The sequence below is a fragment of the Ambystoma mexicanum genome, chromosome 6p (genome assembly GCF_040938575.1).
Source record: "Ambystoma mexicanum isolate Mex_15411 chromosome 6p, UKY_AmexF1_1, whole genome shotgun sequence".
In the NCBI taxonomy this organism is placed as follows: Eukaryota; Metazoa; Chordata; class Amphibia; order Caudata; family Ambystomatidae; genus Ambystoma; species Ambystoma mexicanum.
Window position 1 is genome coordinate 557,772,515 of NC_090935.1, and position 17,326 is coordinate 557,789,840.

Consider the following 17,326-nt stretch of genomic DNA (forward strand, 5'->3'; position numbering starts at 1 on the left):
TCTTCAGGAGTTCCTGGATGCAGTGTGGCTGGAAGTCATGGGCTCTTGGACAGACAAGGTTGCCCTCGACCAGGTGTTCTGACTAGCTCTGCGATGGTGGGGAGTGCGCCCACATCTGACGCAAGGAGCTCCTTTTCAGATCCCACTGTACCAGGCCACGCTCACCAACGTCCTGGAATTCTGGGAAGTCTTCTGGGCCCTCAAATCATTCCTGCCCCAACCTCAGGGGAAGCAGTGATTATCTTCATGGGCAACACCACCACCATGTTCTACACGCGGAAACAGGACGGAATGCACTCGCTGGCGCTTTCCTGGGAAGCTCAATCCCTGTGGCACTGGCCCATTCTTTAAGACATGTTCCTCGTCTCATTACACCTGGCAGACACCAAGAATACCATTGCAGACTCTCTCAGCGGGGAGCTGCGGTCCTGCCACGAGTTGGCGCTTCGTCAGGATCAAGTATCCCTTCTCTTCAGCAAGTGGGGCCAACCACGAATCGACCTCTTCGCGACCTCTGCCAACTTCAAGTGCCAGAGGTTTGCCAGCAGGTTCCCTCAGCCGAGGGGCCTGGTTGACGCCTTCCTGTTCCCATCAGAAGGGCTCTTTCTGTACGCCTTGCCACCGATCCCGCTAGGCGGGATCAACACACACAGTCAGACAATGTCATTGCAGGATGATGCTCATCGCTCCGGCGTGACCACAGCATATCTGGTACCTGCTCGGTCCGTCAGTGGTTCCATCCATCCGGCTGCCTCCACTTCACGATCTTCTCTTCAGAGAAAGCGGAACAATACTGCACCAAGACCCAGCGTCGCTGAGCCCCACGGCCTGGCTCCTGCAGCCCTAGTCTTTTGGCATTATTCCCTGCCGCTGGAATGCAGCAGATCCTGGCCAAGGCCAGAGCTTCCTCTGTTATCGTGCTACAGCCACAAGTGGAAATGCTTCTTGGTGTGGTGCAGAACTCGGACGATTACGCAGCTGCAAGTCACAGCTCTGCAGCTCCTTCCGGCTCATGCCTTGATCAAGATGTATATGGCTGCCATATGCCATTACACCAGGGATGGTAAGCCTGTAATCGCACAGGCTGGACAAGGAGTTCCTCAAAGGTCACTTCAGGACTTTTTGACCAGTGAAGGCTCCTGATCCAGCCTAGGAGCTCAACGTGGTTTTGGCCAAGCTCTTAGGGGCCCCTTTTGGACCAATGCATCAGGCCCCTTCGAGGTTTCTCTCATGAAAGAGTGCTTTCTTAGTGGCCATCACCTCGACCAGGTGGTCGGGGAGATCCAGGCACTCTTGCAAGCAGCCGTGCTTGTTTTTTCCATGCTACAAGTGTGGTGCTGCGGACCCACCCCACCTTCTTTGCCAAAAGTTCCATCAGAATTCCATCTCAATGAGCCTTTGGTTCTGCCGATCTTCTTCCCGAATCCTTCTACGCCGGTGGAAAGAAAGTTGCATTCACTGGACGTTGCTCGTGCCTTTTGAAGTTCTTCTGTGGCATGCACGAAGGAGTTTTGCAAGACATCTTAGCTATTCGTGAATTTTGGACACCTGTGAATCGCGGGAAGGCCCTGTCTAAGGCTTCCATATCCAGGCGGCTCTCCGTCTGCATCATGCACTGTCATTGTCTGGCTAACAGACCTCTTCTACCAGAGCCATCGCAGCAACGACTGCTTTTCTCTCTGGTGTTCCCCTGCTCGACATCCTCAGGGCTGCTACGTGGAGGTCCACCCACACCTTCACAAGATTTTACTGCATTGACAGGGATTCCAGGAAAGAGTCCCGGGCCGGCTAAGCGGTGCTATGCAACCTGTTTGATGTGAGTCTGTTCCATGGAGTAAAAGTATTGCTTCTGTTGAGCCTTGCCACCTCCCGTGGTTGTGTATATGTACTGCCATGTAATCCATACCAAACCACATGCTAGAGAAGGAACAAGTTACTTAACTGTAACTCCTGTTCTCCAGCATGGGTCTGGCATGGATTCACATGCTAACCCTCCCTCCCTTCTGTGGCTCTTCTTGGTTCATACTGCCATTTTACATGCTCGACCAGATCTGAAGATGGCCACCCAGGGTGGAGTTTATGGAGGCGACTGTCATTTGCTGGGCGCGCCATGACCCAAAGGACAGCAATTGGTTATAGAGGCGAAATGCATTTTTCAGGCTAAAGCAGAACTGCTTTTCTTTTTACTGTGGATTCCCAGCCTGAAGACTGGGAATATTCATGAGCACGTGAATCCATGCCATGGGGGACAGGAGTTAGAGCTAAGTATTGTATTCTTTTTTGTCAGTGACTCATTCCCTACTCACTACCACTGCTTGTGTTGCTTGTACCTGAAGAGTTTAACAGTCAGTTGTGCTGCTGGTAACAAAGGAATGTTTCAAAAAGAATTTGTGGGGCCTGAATGCCAGACATACTCTTGACAAAACTGGGGGCGAGCATTGCCATTAAAAGAGAGGCTCTGGGCTGGGGGATCTAAATGGACACCTGCCACTGGCAAGGTGTATATATTCCTTGGGCGAGCGGACTGGGTTCTGCATAGATTTTCAGGGGCAGTGGTTTGAAACCGGAGTTGAACTCTCCTAGGCCACTTGGCAAGAACTGCCCTGAGCCCCACGTGGCTCCCCCATCACTAGCATCAGCCTGTACCTATCCTTGTTTAGCAGAAGGTTCCACACACTTGCTGCTTAAACAGCAATGATCTTCAAGATCCACTCTGCGTTCACCCCCTTTTTTGGTTTTATGTCAAAATGGATAGTCAAAGAGTTGTCTGTTATTTCGAGTCCAACTGGCTTGACCCTATTTTTGCTGCTGCTCAGGATGTGTCGGCTTCTTAAGGTGCTTGCTTATAATAACATGTATGTAGTAGGCTGTGGAGCAAAAGTACAATAAATAGTTGGTAAACCTAAATTGACTAGAACTACCCTCTTTTTGCCAAATGTGCAATTATTTTTAAATGTTGGTGTCGGTCTGTTGCGTTCGATAAGCTATCTTGGCAAGGACAAAGGCATCCATTTAAAGTGCGTTGTCATGTTTATATCTGTGAGTGACCAGTTCCCCTGCATGGTATATTAATGTGTATGCTTTTAGACTGCATGGCACCACGTTATACTAAATATTTCACTGTTATTTCATATATTAGCACTAGGTACATGTGCGCATGACAGTGCAGCATTATTTTCTGTATTTTGTGAGTATGTGCTTCTCTCTATAACATGTCTTGTCATATATGCATGCTTCACTAATCTTTTTGTTAAATCTGTCCTTCTTTATTCAGAGCATGCTGTCTAGGTCCTTTAATTCCAATTATTCTGCAGCCAGCAGCTTTTATTCTGGCAGCTCTAGGGATCTGTATGGCAGCCAGGGCAGTGTAGCCTTGAGTATTGCAGACCGAGGAAGTTCTGGGGTGCACGTTTTCCGTGTGAGTACTTTTTTGTAGGCTAGTAATTCTGATATACATAACTGGGGAAGAAAAGGGAGCCCAAATTTATTCTTACCCATTGTGTTTGAATATTTTGTTTGTGCATAAACCCAATCTACACTGCTATATTAGTAGAGATGTGAAAGATGGGTACGGATTGTCCTATTGTATCATAATGATTGAAATGATCATTTATTTTTGGGAATAGGTAAATGCTTTCGCTTCGCACACATTAGAACCGGATTGCATGGCACGCTGCCCCAGATTAAGTACACAAATGATTTGCAGCAAGTGCTATTTTAATGTAACGTGCTCATGAGTTGCTTTTCACACTACGGACTTTCATCGTTAGACTCTGAGCTGCTGTTTTCGGAATTCTATTTGGATTTGAAGTGAGTTACACTGAAAGAGCCCTCTGAATCAGCTGCACAAACTCACCATCTGACTTCACTTATAAGACCTTATAATAGCTTTCATCTGCCTTTCAATGATAATCCAAGCAGCAGGGTAGTCTTTGTATTCTTACGTCCCATCCCCTATGCATATCCCTTATATTTAAAGGCATGTCATGTCCACGGAACGAAACTCCACCACCTTGATGTCTCACGTCAGTCCCATTTCGCAAGCGGATGGCTGTGTTGCATCAGTGGTGCTTCATAATTTTTGCATTCTTTATCCTAATTTCATTTTTTGATTCTCCAATTCTTCTTTCCCTGGTTCCCAGTTCCACGAGACACCCGTTTCAATGTATTCTATTCTCCCGCAGATTCCTCATCAGATAGCCATTCCCTCGTCAGCTGCTCAGAAACCTTTTCGACAGGGGGCGTAGTACGGCTCGACATCGGCTCCTTAATTCGAGTGTGCCACTCGTCTGCTCCGGATGGGACTACGGCCGCGTATATACTACGTCACTGCGCACCATACAGCAGTTCAATTCTTTAGTACGCGCCACAAAATATTTGGAACATTTCTCAGAGAAAATTTCAGTGCAAATCTATAAGGCGTCAAGGTTCAAGCTTTGCTAGAATTGCAACTCCTTAAGATGTTGATCACCGCCCTGCATGGCATCTGCGTGTGGTGCCTCGGTAAAGATCACAATATCGAAGAGTGTTGCATGTGTCAACAAACAAATCCCAAATCTCTTAGGAAATGATCAGCTAAGTTAATGCTTGGATGGCCTCCGTCAAAGTCCCCGACTCGTTCAATTGCCAGGTCATCGCGACAAGAGACAGAAGACCCCACGCCTGAGAAGGACTGTTAGGCGCAGAAACCTGTGCAGTTCCCTTAGGGAACACTGCAAAAGATTTAAGACTACAGGTGTTGGCAGTAAACCCATTTGGTAGCAGTCTGCACCACCCAGATTTAACTGGTAGCTGTGGCTGAGCAGTCAGACGTCCCTCAAGAAGAGTTAGGCAGTATGCAAAGTATATTCAATAGGCACTCAGATACAATAATGCAAGCAAACACTGACCAAAGCTTTGGTATCAAAGTATATAATTATTTATTTAAAAACACAAAGTTGAAACACTCCAGCACTCTTATTGTAAACTTATCCTAAACACAGTTACTATTATGATATATACACCCCTTTTTCCCTATTAGATAAATCACAGTAAAACACCACTTATTTTCATACAGAGGTGAGCGCTTAACTAGATTGCACTCTAATAAGGTTGTGAGAAAGGGAGGGAAAAAGACAGAATATGAAGAGGTACACCACTCTGATTCAGGAGCACTGTTAGCAAGGCAGAGAGCCAAAGAGTCACTGGTGAGCCAAAGTCCAAAGGCCGGGCCCACTCTTAGAGAGAGCAGAGCACAAATGCGCCCAAGATCACACAGTTACACTAGGCTTAGAAAGTCTTGCAGAGGGCTCAAGAAGAGTTTAGAGAGGCTTAGAAAAGTTTAGCCAAGGTGTCCCAGGCTAACCTAGGTTCGAAAGCCAGGGCCTAAATCTACCCTGTACAGTCGGTATCAAGGGAAGCCAGGCGGGACACGGTACCTTAAGTGGGAAGGATCATCCAGCGGTGGCAGTTGTTCCTGGTAGTGGGTGCAAGTTGCGTCGTCGTCCAGGGGAAGAGAAGATCTCGACTTGGAGGAAAGATGAAGGTCGTTGCACTACCAGGGAAGAAACCAGCTGCGGAGTTTTCCGGTTAAAGATGGTACCTTGGTTTCACGGTCGTGGTAAAACGTGGTATCCCGGTTGCCGGGGTGCTTGGCACGGGCAAGGCGGCCACGAGGTACATCGGGGAAAGTGAAAAGACAGTGAAACTGGTTATCCCCACCAGTCAAAGGAAGAAGACTCTCCGGCGGGAGATCTCCTCTGTCGTTGGGAAAAGTGGTGAGGCAGTCCAGCAGGGCTCCACCGGTGGTGGTGTCGTGGCAGGTCGGCTCAGCTTCTCCCTTGTCGGATTCTTAGGTCCTGTGGCGACTTCTGAAGTTCCAGTCCCCTAAGCCCTGCTTTTATGCAGCAAACCCCCATTCACTCAGCCTAGCTGTCACTCAAACATGCTAAGCGGTGAGCCGGCCGGCTCACCACTTGGGCCAATCAGGATGGAGTGCAACATGAGTTGCCTAGGAAACTCAGTCCAGGGTGCCTAAATACCCCTCCATCCCTCCTAAGTACCCCAGACATAGTGGCACCACTTTGGAGGGCTTCTGTGGAGAAACCCGCCAAAAAGTGGAACAAAGGGCTCGACTTGGGTTGGAGTCACAGAAGAGAACACAAACGCCATTTTAGAATCAAGTTTTGGCAAAAAATACCAACCGGAGAATTAATATTAATTAAAAAAAACGGCGGTATGTTCGAGGCTACCGTAAATAATTAAATAAAGATAGTAGCCTAAAACAATGGGAAATCCCATAGGAAAATATTCGCGGTTGAATATAAAAAGTAGTATCCACTGCCACCAGCCAAAACTCGATCATGGGGGACGGAGACGTGCCCCCTCGACTAACAGACCATGGGGCAATTGAATTGCCCCAGCCAGTACGTCCACAATATGATGGTTTGTACTGGTACTGTTCAGAATTTAAGACTAGTAAAGGCAATGGTGACTTTACATGCCCTGGGAGACAGTAGTCATTCCCAGGGTATGGAGTCTATACTGGGGGGTCACTAAGACACCCCTGTGTCACTGCACTGAGGGTGCTGTGTAACACATCACAAAAACACAGATAGCCCTATGGAGTAAAAGACCCCATAGCCCATTAAACACATCTAGATTCAAAGAAACACACTCAAATCATGCCCAATAGTGAGGGTAAAAGAGTCTCACTCTTGGCAGGAGAAAGAAATAAACCCCAGAAATCCAGCAAAGCTGCTGGGGGACTCACTAGGTTAGGAAATTCAGCCTAAACAGAGAATTCTCCCTAACAAGGACAGGCAACATAAGAAAGCAAAGAATTGTTCGCTCTCCCGAAGCCATTTATCCTCCCATAATAAAAAGAGGGGCCATTGATGCAACTCTGATTCTTCGGAGGATTGCGGCAAGGTATGCGCGATTCCAGGCATGTCGAAGGAAGAGTGGGAGGCATTCAAGAAGCAAATGCTCCAGTTGTTTAAGACAGCCGTGTAGGTACGACTCCAGTGTCAACACTGCAGGCCAGGGGTGCTAACCAACTGGGAACCAAAAGAGGCCCTGGAATTTATTTTTAAAGTGGCCCCATATCGCACATTTTCAGCATCCCCAACCCTTTTCCTAAGAAAAAATGTGAAAATAAAATAGGTTAACACAAAAGAAGCCCAAAGTGTAGAGGCCTATCAGGAAATCTCCAGAGTTCCCTATAGGCCAGTCCATCGCTGCCAATACGCCTCAAGTTGTGCCCTTAGTTCCAGTGCCAAGGTAGCCAAGTCTGGTCATATGCCCTCGTGATTGACCACAAGGACCGGCAAACGGTCCCTGGACCTGAAGAGGCCCAAAGTAACAGTACCGTTGGGCCTGGTGGGAACGGCGCTGTCTACACATACAGTCGACCTTTCCTTTCTCCCAGAACCCTGATTAATGTTTGAACCCTGATTAATGTTAATGTAATGCGGTCGGTTTTCGATGAGGATGGGGACCAATGGCTGTTTGGTTTTGAGCCCATAGGTGGGGGTGTCTGGAGGGAGACTATTATTTCACTAACCAAACAGATTTGCTACTCTGCCAAAGGGCTGTATGATGCAGGTGGTTTGGACACATCTCGTGATGTAAATCTGCAGCAGACCACTCCTTATGGTCACCCTAATGCACATTACCGAAAGACTTTGGAGAGGGTGTTGGAAAAGATTTCTCTAGAAGCAATTTTTCCTTCATAGTATATGGACCCCCAAACCTTTTGGCTTTGTTTCTGTATCCTGACCTGACGTTTTACAGTGGAGCATAGACTTCAGGGGCACTTCCTTTATCACTCCACCATTCACTCCCCAACCGAAGGACGTATCTATGGACATCCTGTCAACTTTCCACACCCTAGTGACAGAGATCCAGCAAAGGTTGCCTCCAACACCGGCACCTGTTGTACCGCATGCCCCTGACCAGCCTCCATGTAAGGAGAGGAAGCTTCACCCGACGCCACCACGTCAGCCTCCTCCACCACACCGGGATCTGACCCCACTAGTAGATCCAGATACACACACAGACACTGGTACGGACACTGCCACGACAGCCACGGGAACCAACCAAGGTAAGGTCTTCGTCCCGGCGGACAATGAAACACCTCACCTTGACGCGCCTCACAGAGCCTCTCCACCAGACAAGGTAGGATCATTCCACTCGATCTCCAGGCCTACCAAGCTGTTCTAACTAGTGCCTGAGGAAATCGAAAAGGAGGGCTTCCTATACCAGCGATGAGAGTCCAAGAGAAGATGATCATGTCGGTACCCGTTTGTATGACATTTGGGAAGGAGGTCTGGCCCTCATGAAAAACTCAAGCACGGCTCTACCCAAACGAGACAGGTTGGATGAGAAATACAGGGTGCCGGACTCTGCACCAAAGTGCTTAAGGTCAAAACCATCATCAAACTCTGTAGTGTTGGCTGCCACAAGAGAACATTTAGCCAACCTGGCCTCTGCATCAACGGTCCCCCCGGACTACAAGGGGAAGAAAATGGATGCCATGGGAAAGAGGATCATTTACACAGCGGCATCCACGATTGTTAGGCAGAATCCTGTGCAGTGCCCTTAGGGACCACTACACACAATTAAGACCACAAGTGGTAGCACAATTTCACCTTTGGTACAAGCCTGTACTACACCGAATAAGTGATAGCAATGGCTGAGCAGCCAGACTTATCTCAAGAATATATGAGCAGTAGTAGAGATTACACAAAGGACTACAATTACTGTGACTCAAGCAAACACTGACTCAAGGTTTCTGGTTAAAAAGTAAAAGTACATTTATTTTTAGACCATCTGTTCACAAAACACTTCATTTCTATTAAATTAAAACCACACTTCAAATATACTACACAAAACCAATTCCACTTGTGCAGAACAATTCAAAGCAAGTACCTTTTGGATTTGACAGACCAGTGTTGTAAAACAAAGACGTTACAGTGGGTTATTACGCGATCACTTTTTGACAATAATGACAGTTCGGTCTTACGAAAGAAAGGCGTACCCGCGAGAAGAAATATTACCGTAGTCAAACACACTTAGCACATGAGCTAACACAAGAGAATAGGGGATACAAATCATAGGCAATACTTTTGTGAAGGCAGATCAGAGGACACTTTCTAAAATGTAGATAGTCAATAGGCCTGATCCAGTGTCAAATGGGACAGGGTCCTGTTGTCGAGGATCACAAGGTTAGAACAGTTCACAATTGCCAGGAGTACTTGGATATTGTCACAAGGGAAGCAAAAGTTATAAGAGGGAAGGAAGACAAGGACAAGCCTTGGGTGAGGAGAAAGGGTTCACCCTAATTCCTCGAGGTTGGACACAGTACCTTATTTGTTTGAAGAAAAGCTGGTGCTACGGCAGTTGTTCCTGGTAGTCCCTGAAGACTCACAGTTCCTGGAGCTTCAGTCGTGGGGACAAGAAGGAAGACATCTGGAGCGATCTGCACTACCCAGGGATGAGGCCAGCAGCAGCGAAGCAACGTTGAATAAAACGTGCGCTCCTTTAAAACAGGAGGGGCTCTTCAGATGGCTATCCGGACCACTACAGCTATGTGCAGCGATTTCGACCAAGAAGAGGATCCTCTGGCTGTGGAAGGTGAGCTGGTTGATCCCAGCAGGCTCAAGGAAAGAAGACTCCAGACTAGATCTTCTCTGGTCGTTGCAGGGTAGATATCTCCGGACTGCAGCAGGGTTTCACCGGGACTCGGGAGTTGCAGCAGCTGTCGTCTTCTCCGCTTCTCTTCGGTTCTTTGCAGTTCCAGTGGCGACTCTGACTTCCAGCCCAAGAGTCCTGCCCCGGCCCGGACAACCACCTCAGCCAATCGCCACAAAGTGCGACTTGTGTCTCCAAGGAGACCCTGTGCAGGGCGTGACTAAACCCCTCCCTCACATTCAGCCCACCTAGACACCCAGATGCCAAAGGAGGGCTTCTGGACAGAAGCCCGCCAAAGTTCGGCGAACAAAGGAGGCAAACCTGGTTTGCCGCGCAAAGTAAAACATAAGAAGGATTTTAACAAAAAGAAATGGCGATAAAACCCAACTGGAGCAAAAGTAAAAAGTATTTGGTCAAGCGGGTTTAAGTTTGAGGCTAATACAATAACCCAAAACAGTACCACATTTATATAGTGCAATCGCGGTAGAAAAGTTAGGGTAGATACCACTGCCACCAGCCAAGTCTTCGTGTTAAGAGAGCAAAATGAGCTCAGAGAGGCACAGACAAAAAGGGGTAGTAACTAACCCTTTCCAATACTCATGCAAGATGTGGTGTACAGTTTAAAGTGACTATATAAAGTTAATGGCAACTTTACATGTTTCTGGGGGACAGTAGTCGGCCCCAGAAAAATTGAGTCAGTGGGAAGTCTCAAAGACAACCCGGTGTCCCTGCACTAAAGGTGCTGTGTAACACACACAAAAAGTGGGGCTCATGGAGTGGTGTAGCTCCAGAGCCCAAGATCACACAAACAGTAGAAATACACATGTAAGAGTGGGAAAAAGGCTCACACTCTTACCAGGTGGAAAAAATAAACTCCAGAAATCCAGCAAAGCTGCTGAGGGACTCACTAGGTGAGGGAAATTAGCCATAAATGAGAATTCTCCCTAACACTGATCAAGGCGGCTGAAGCTCTGGCTATCTTGTCCCGATAGGACCGGGAGCTCTGGTACAAGCTGGGCCCAATCCTGGAATTCCTTCCTGACGACATGAAAACTGCGGCGCTCGCCCTCTTCCAGGACGGGGAGGTAGTGTCGGACCATGCCATTGCGGTGGCAGTGGACATCACCGGCACGGGTTTCTGACAGATGGGAAACAGTGTTTGCCTTCATCGGCAGGGGTGGTTGAAGGCCACTAACTTTTGCCAGGACGTACATTGAAAGGTGCTGGACATGCCTTTCAATGGCGAAAACCTGTTCGGGAAGACGGTCGATAAATCCCTTAAAGCTATAAAGACTCTGCAGAAACATTTCTTGTCGTCTTTTTGCTCCTCCAAGGGAAAGGCGAGCAGGTCATCCAATGGATACTCCACATCGTACAGGCAACTGCCCCGATCCTCCACGCAGGAAGCCTACAGGGGTCGCTCCCAGGTCTATGGTAGCAGAGGTCAGCGTTGTCACCCACAGGGCAGAGCACCCGCACCCAAGCAAGCCTTTACCGGCCAAGACGTTGGGCACCGACACGTACCCCCATGTGAGAGGCCGGTCAGCACATGGAAGATCACCACATACAGATGAGTGCTGGATGCCCTAGCTCAGGGACACACCTTGGAGTGCCCTCGTATTCCACTGGTTTCTCGTCCGGAACAGCATATCCTTCAGCTCCTAGAAGTACGAGTCATGTTACAGAAAGAGGCGATAGAGCTAATTCCCCAACTGCTTTGGGGCTCCGGAGTCTATTCCAGATACTTTCTGGTCAGTCAGGATACTGGGTGGCGTTGGATACCCATCCTGGAACTACGCCACCTGAACTAATACCTAAATTCCCAGAAATTAAGGATGGTCACGTTGCAACACATTGCTCGGCCAACTAAAGGAAGGGCACTTCTTGATGTCATTGGACCTAGAGGATGCATACTTCCATATCACCATCTGGCACCAGACTCAACACAGTGACTTGCCTGGCCTCCCCCCTCGGAGAAGAGGCTAGCGGCCATTCAAGGGAAGGTAAAGCGACTGTCGTCAGCGAGGACAGCCACGGTTCGGCCATCAAGTCATTTTTGTGCATGTCATCGTCCTGGGTCAACCTCGTCCGTCTCTGCAGGTAGCAAATGCGAACCCTGTAGGAATTCTTGGATGCACGTTGGATACAAGTGTCCGCAGGTTTTGCGGACAAGATCCCCCTCAACAAGGAGATCCCGGGGCGATGGAGTGGTGGGGCATATGCACCCACCTCACCGGGGGACTGGATTTCAAACACAGCCATACCAGGAGACCATCACCATGGATGCCTCTCTTGAAGGTTGGGGAGCTTGCCACGGATGAGTACACGCCAGAGGCTTGTGGTTTCCGGAGGAGAAGGATCTACACATCAACATCCTGGAGCTGCAGGCAGCGTTCTGGGCCCTCCATTCTTTCCTACCGTCTGAGAGGCAAGGTGGTGAGGATCTTCACTGACAACACCACCACCATCATGTACTCTTGCGTCCCGTCCCCTTTCCTTCATACTCTATGGGTTCCCCTGACTCTGACTTTTTATATTCCTCTTGTCTTTAATCAAAAACCTCTGTCCTCTGGCACCATGCTCTTCCCCAGCACAGTTCGACGTCAGCAGGCTCCAACAGGTGCTCAGCATGCAATGGGTTCTTCCCTACATCTCATCACGCTCTCCGCCTCCACTGCCCTGGCCCTGGCCCTGACCATGGCTGGGAGTCCTGTACCATGTGCAATGCGCTTACAACGCACTCTGAAGAACAGGTTAGCTCAGTGGACTGGGCTCTTAAGAAGCCAGAGGACTCAAAGGAATTTGTCAGGACAAGTCCAGGCCCAAGGTAAGGGCACTGTTTTCATCCGTGCATAGAGCGGGAAGGACTTCTCAGGTTCTTGTTCCAGTGCAGGTACCAAGGCTACTACAGCTACCGGCTGCCAGGCCGAGGGGTCACTAGATCCTACCGGTGACTGGGATAAGGGGCCACAAGGCTCTATTACCGGGTCTACACACGAGGGGCTTCGCCCTAGTACTGGACAGAGGTCCGAGGGGGGCACCTGTATGCACCACCTACCCCGCAAAGGCGCCGACTCACCCAGGAGGCGCCAGAGCGGAAGGGACCTTTTAGGTCCTGGTACCAGTGCAGGTTCCGAGGCTGCTACAGCTACCAGCCTTATGGCTGAAGGGTCGTCAGATCCTACCGGACACTTAGTCTGAGGGGCTGCAAGGGTCTATTACTGGGTCTACTCTTGAAGGGCCACACCCTAGTACCGGACAGATGTCCAAGGGGGGCGCCTGTTCACACCACATACCTTGCAAATGCGACTCCTCCCCCAGGAAACGTAGGAGCGGGAGGGACCTTTTTCAGGTCCTGGTACCAGTGTAGGATCCGAGGCTGCTACAGCTACCGGCCGAGGGGTCGCCAGATCCTACCGGACACTGCACTGAAGGGCCGCAAGGGTCTGTTACCGGGTCTATGCCCGAAGGGCTATGCCCCAGTACCGGACAAATGTCAGAGGGGGCGCCTATACACACCACGTACCCCGCAAAAGTGGCTCCTTCCCTAGGAAGCGTAGGAGCGGGAGGGATCTTTCAGGTCCTGGTACCAGGAAGGGTACCAAGGCTGCTTGCTTCAGCTGCAAGCCATCAGGCTAAGGGGTTGCAAGATCTTACAGACAACTGCGCTATGGAGCTGCAAGGTTCAATTACTGGGTCTACACCCTAGGTGCTACGCCCAGTACCAGACAGATGTCCCCAGTGCCACACACAAAGTTGTCTCCCTCCAGGAGGAACAGGAAGGACCTTCCAGGTTCTTGTACCAGTGCAGGTACTGAGGCTGCTGTAACAGCTACCGGTCGCAAGGACGAGGGGTCACGAGAACTTACCGGTGACTGAGCGGAGGGGCGCAAGGTTCTTTTACTGGGTTAAGGCCCAAAGGAATCCCCCCAGTCCCAGACAGACATCTGAGGGGGTGCCTGTACGCAGCACTACCAGCGGCTTTTCAAACAGCAATCCGCCTGCCAGGCCCCGTCCTGAGGTGCAGGGTAGACCTCCACCTCGACCACCAGGTGTCTTAGAAGAGGCGGGGCCCAACGCGGCAAGCACCACGACACAATGGCCAACTGGCCAGATAAAATGGCGGCTCGTCCGACACCATCCCCCTTTGGGGAACAGGTAGGGGAACGAGTTTCCAGGTAGGACTAGTCTTCACTAAGTATGTGGCCCACGGCATACCCTTCATCGTCGCAGGGCGAATTCTTCCCCAGACAGTAAGGCAGAGTGGGTTCAGGCCGCAGCACCCTCAGGGCCCCGCGCCCATGCCCGCGCTTCCAAGCACTCCACTGGCCTGTGAAGACGGGCTTCCTTGAAAAGCCATCACCCTCCTGGACATACTCCCTCTGGGTCTGTCGCTAGCACCCACGGCCACTCTGCCCTCGGTTGCAGCGCCTCTGGCTCCCGTGCAGATTCAGCCACCCGTGCCATTACCCACAACACCGGCTCCCGCACCTCCAACGGTCTTAGCAGCCCCAGAGCTTCTTTCTCAGCAGCCACTGAACCCCATTCGGCGCAGACTACCAACAGGCGCCCTGACGCAAAGTTGAGGCAGCGGGAGGGCCCCTCTTCCCCCCCCCCCCTTCCCTTGCTGTTGGCCCTCTCACAGCCACCCTCTTCAGCCATGAAGGCAGGGCTGGCGGCGGCCAAAGACAGTTGCTTGGAGCACTCTGTGGCGTGCATTGACACCTCAGGGTGAGCTGTTTGCACGGCTACTGGCAGGAGAAACACTACCGGGCTACAGGCGACCAAATTTGTCCCGGACACCGAGGAACGCATAGTGGACCTTCCCTTTGGGGGCGGGAGGTGGCCTGTTCCATTCCATTACGGATTAGGAACTTGATAACAGGTGGAATAGTCCTCAGACTGCTGAATCCTTACCCAGCCTCACTAAAGCCACCCCTAGGGCATATAACAAGACGCGCGCCCATGCTGGCGCATGTTAGGCAGAATCCTGTGCAGTGTCCTTAGGGACCACTACACACAATTAAGACTACAGGTGGCAATACAAGTTTTACCTTTGGTACAACCCTGTACTACTATGTTAAAGTGGTAGCAGTAGGGGAGAAGCCAGGCTTATCAAGAGTATATGAGCAGTAGCAGAGATTACACAAAAGGACCACAATTACTGTGACTCAAGCAAACACTGACTCAAGGTTTCAGGTAAAAAATATAAGTACATTTATTTATTTAAACCATTCGTTATAAACACAACACTTCCATTAATTCAAAACCACACGAAAAATATACTACAACCAACCAATTCACTTTGGTACACTAACTCAAGGTAAGTACCCTGTGTTTCAACGGACCGGTGTTATGAAGCAAAAGACGTTACCGGGAATACTTGTGCAATCACTTTTTGACAGTAATGACAGTTCGGTCTTACTAAAGAAACACGTATCCGCGGCAAGAATTGTTACCGGGGCAAAAATACACTTAGCACCTGGGTTAACCAGAGAGAGTTGGGGGCAAAAATCACAGGCAATACTTTTGTCAAGGCAGACAGAATCAGAGAACACTCATAGACAGAAATTCAAGAGTCAATAGGCCAGAGCCAGTGTCAAGTGGAACCGGGTTCCTGTTGTCGAGGATCACACAGTCGGATAGTTCGAGATTCAACATTGCCAGGAGTACTTGGATATTGTCAACAGAGGAAGCAAAAGTTATAAGGAGGGAAGACGAGGGCAAGCCTTGGAGATGAAGAAAAGGGGTTCACCCTAATTCCTAAAGCAGAACACAGTACCTTATTCAATGGAGAAGCTGGTGCCCTGGCAGTTGTTCCTGTTGGTTTCGTGCCGACCCACGGTTCCTGGAGCTTCGTGGCGAAGGACGACGTCTGGAGGGGTCTGCACCACACAGGGATGAAGCCGGCAGCAGCGACGATGAATAAAAGGTGTGCTCCTTAAAAACAGGAGAGGCTCTTCAGATGGCTATCCGGACCACTACAGCAGTGTGCAGCGATTTCGACCAAGAAGGGGATCCTCTGCCTGGTGAAGATGAGCTGGTTATCCCCACCAAGCTCAAGGGAAGAAGACTCCGGACTGGATCTTCTCTGGTCGGTGAAGGGTAGATAGCTCGGACCTGCAGCAGGGCTTCACCGGGACGGGGTAGTTGCAGCAGCCGTCTTCTTCTCCGCTTCTCTTCGGTTCCTTGTAGTTCCAGTGGCGACTCTGACTTCTAGCCCAAGAGACCTGCCTTTTATGCGAAAATCCCCCATTCACACAGCCTGGCTGTCAATCACGCAGCAGGGGGGTTGTCCGGCCTGGACAACCACCTCAGCCAATCATGGTAAAGTGTGACTTGGGGTTCCTTGGATACCATGAGCAGGAGGTAACTGCACCCCTCCCTCACATTCAGCCCACCTAGACACCCAGGCGCCCAGAGGAGGGCTTCTGAGCAGAATCCCGCCAAAATACGGTGAACAAAGGCAAACCTGGTTTGCCATGCAAAGTAAAACACAAGAAGGACTTTAACAAAAAGAAATGTTGAATAAACCCGACCAGAGCCAAAAGAAAATGTATTTGGTCAAGCGGGTTTAAGTTCGGGACCAATATAATAGCCTAAAACAATACCACGTTTATATAGTATAATCGCGGTAGAAAAGTTAGGGTAGATACCACTGCCATCAGCCAAGTCTAAATGTTAAAAGAGCGAAACAATGCTCTAGGAGGTACTGATACAAAGGGATATGAAGTAACCCTTTCCAGTACTCCAAGGAAAAAGGTGTGGACTGGATCTGTGGTAAATTGACTAAGTAAAGTTAATGGCAACTTTACCCTTTTCTGGGGGACTGTAGTCAGCCCCAGAAATGGAGTCGGTGGGAAGTCTAGAAGAAAACCCTGTGTCACTGCACTGAAGGTGCTGTGTAACACACAAAAGAAGGGGACTACTGAAGTGGTGTACTTCAGAGTCCACAATCCTAAAATCAGGTAAAAGACACATAGCAAAACATGGGTAAGAGTGGGGGGAAAGCTCACACTACTACCAAGTGAAACAAACTCCAGAAGTCCAGCAAAGCTGCTGGGGAACTCACTAGGTGAGGGAAATTAGCCATAAAATGAGAATTCTCCCCAACGGCGCACAAAGTTTGTGGACCCTTGGATCCTTCATGCAGTGTCCTCATGCTTCCGCCTACTGATCCCTCCTCTGCCTCTCTGCTCCCCTCCGCTCCCACATATTCGAACGCGAACTCCGTAGGCGGAAATTCGCTTGCACGAAGAGAGGCAGGCAGTGGAGGAAGGCCCAGCCTCCCAGCGGGGTCTGGTCACCTATTCACAGTATTGCACACGTATTGCAGAGATTTTGTGCACGGAAGACTGCATGTGCTCCCTGGATCTGAAGGATGCTTACCTTCACGTACCGATCGGCAGCCACATCAGTCCTTTCGTAGGTCAGGATCATGGGCTTTCATTTCCTATACAACTTTCTGCCTTTTGGTCTCAATCCGGCCCCCAGGGTCTGTTCAGGACGGATGATCACGTGGCAGCCCCACTTGGTGCCCAGGGTCACCACGCCAATCCATACCTAGACTGGCTCTCATCAGGTCAAAATCTCCGGAGGCAGTCCTCCACACCGCCTCTGCCCTTATACTCCCACTACACAAGTTGGGATTTAC

General features: G+C 49.9%; 1 protein-coding gene across 5 annotated transcripts in view; it reads left to right on the forward strand.

Annotated features, from left to right (window-relative positions):
• Positions 1-17,326, forward strand: part of ERBIN (erbb2 interacting protein) — a 2,559,118-nt gene that overhangs the window by 2,331,432 nt on the left and 210,360 nt on the right. The window contains exon 23 of one of the 5 annotated variants that reach the window (XM_069627374.1): positions 3,275-3,418. The exons of the other annotated variants lie outside the window; for them this stretch is intronic. Within the exon in view, the coding sequence (XP_069483475.1) occupies positions 3,275-3,418 (144 nt within the window). The remainder of the gene's footprint in view (positions 1-3,274; positions 3,419-17,326) is intronic. 5 annotated transcript variants of the gene reach the window in all.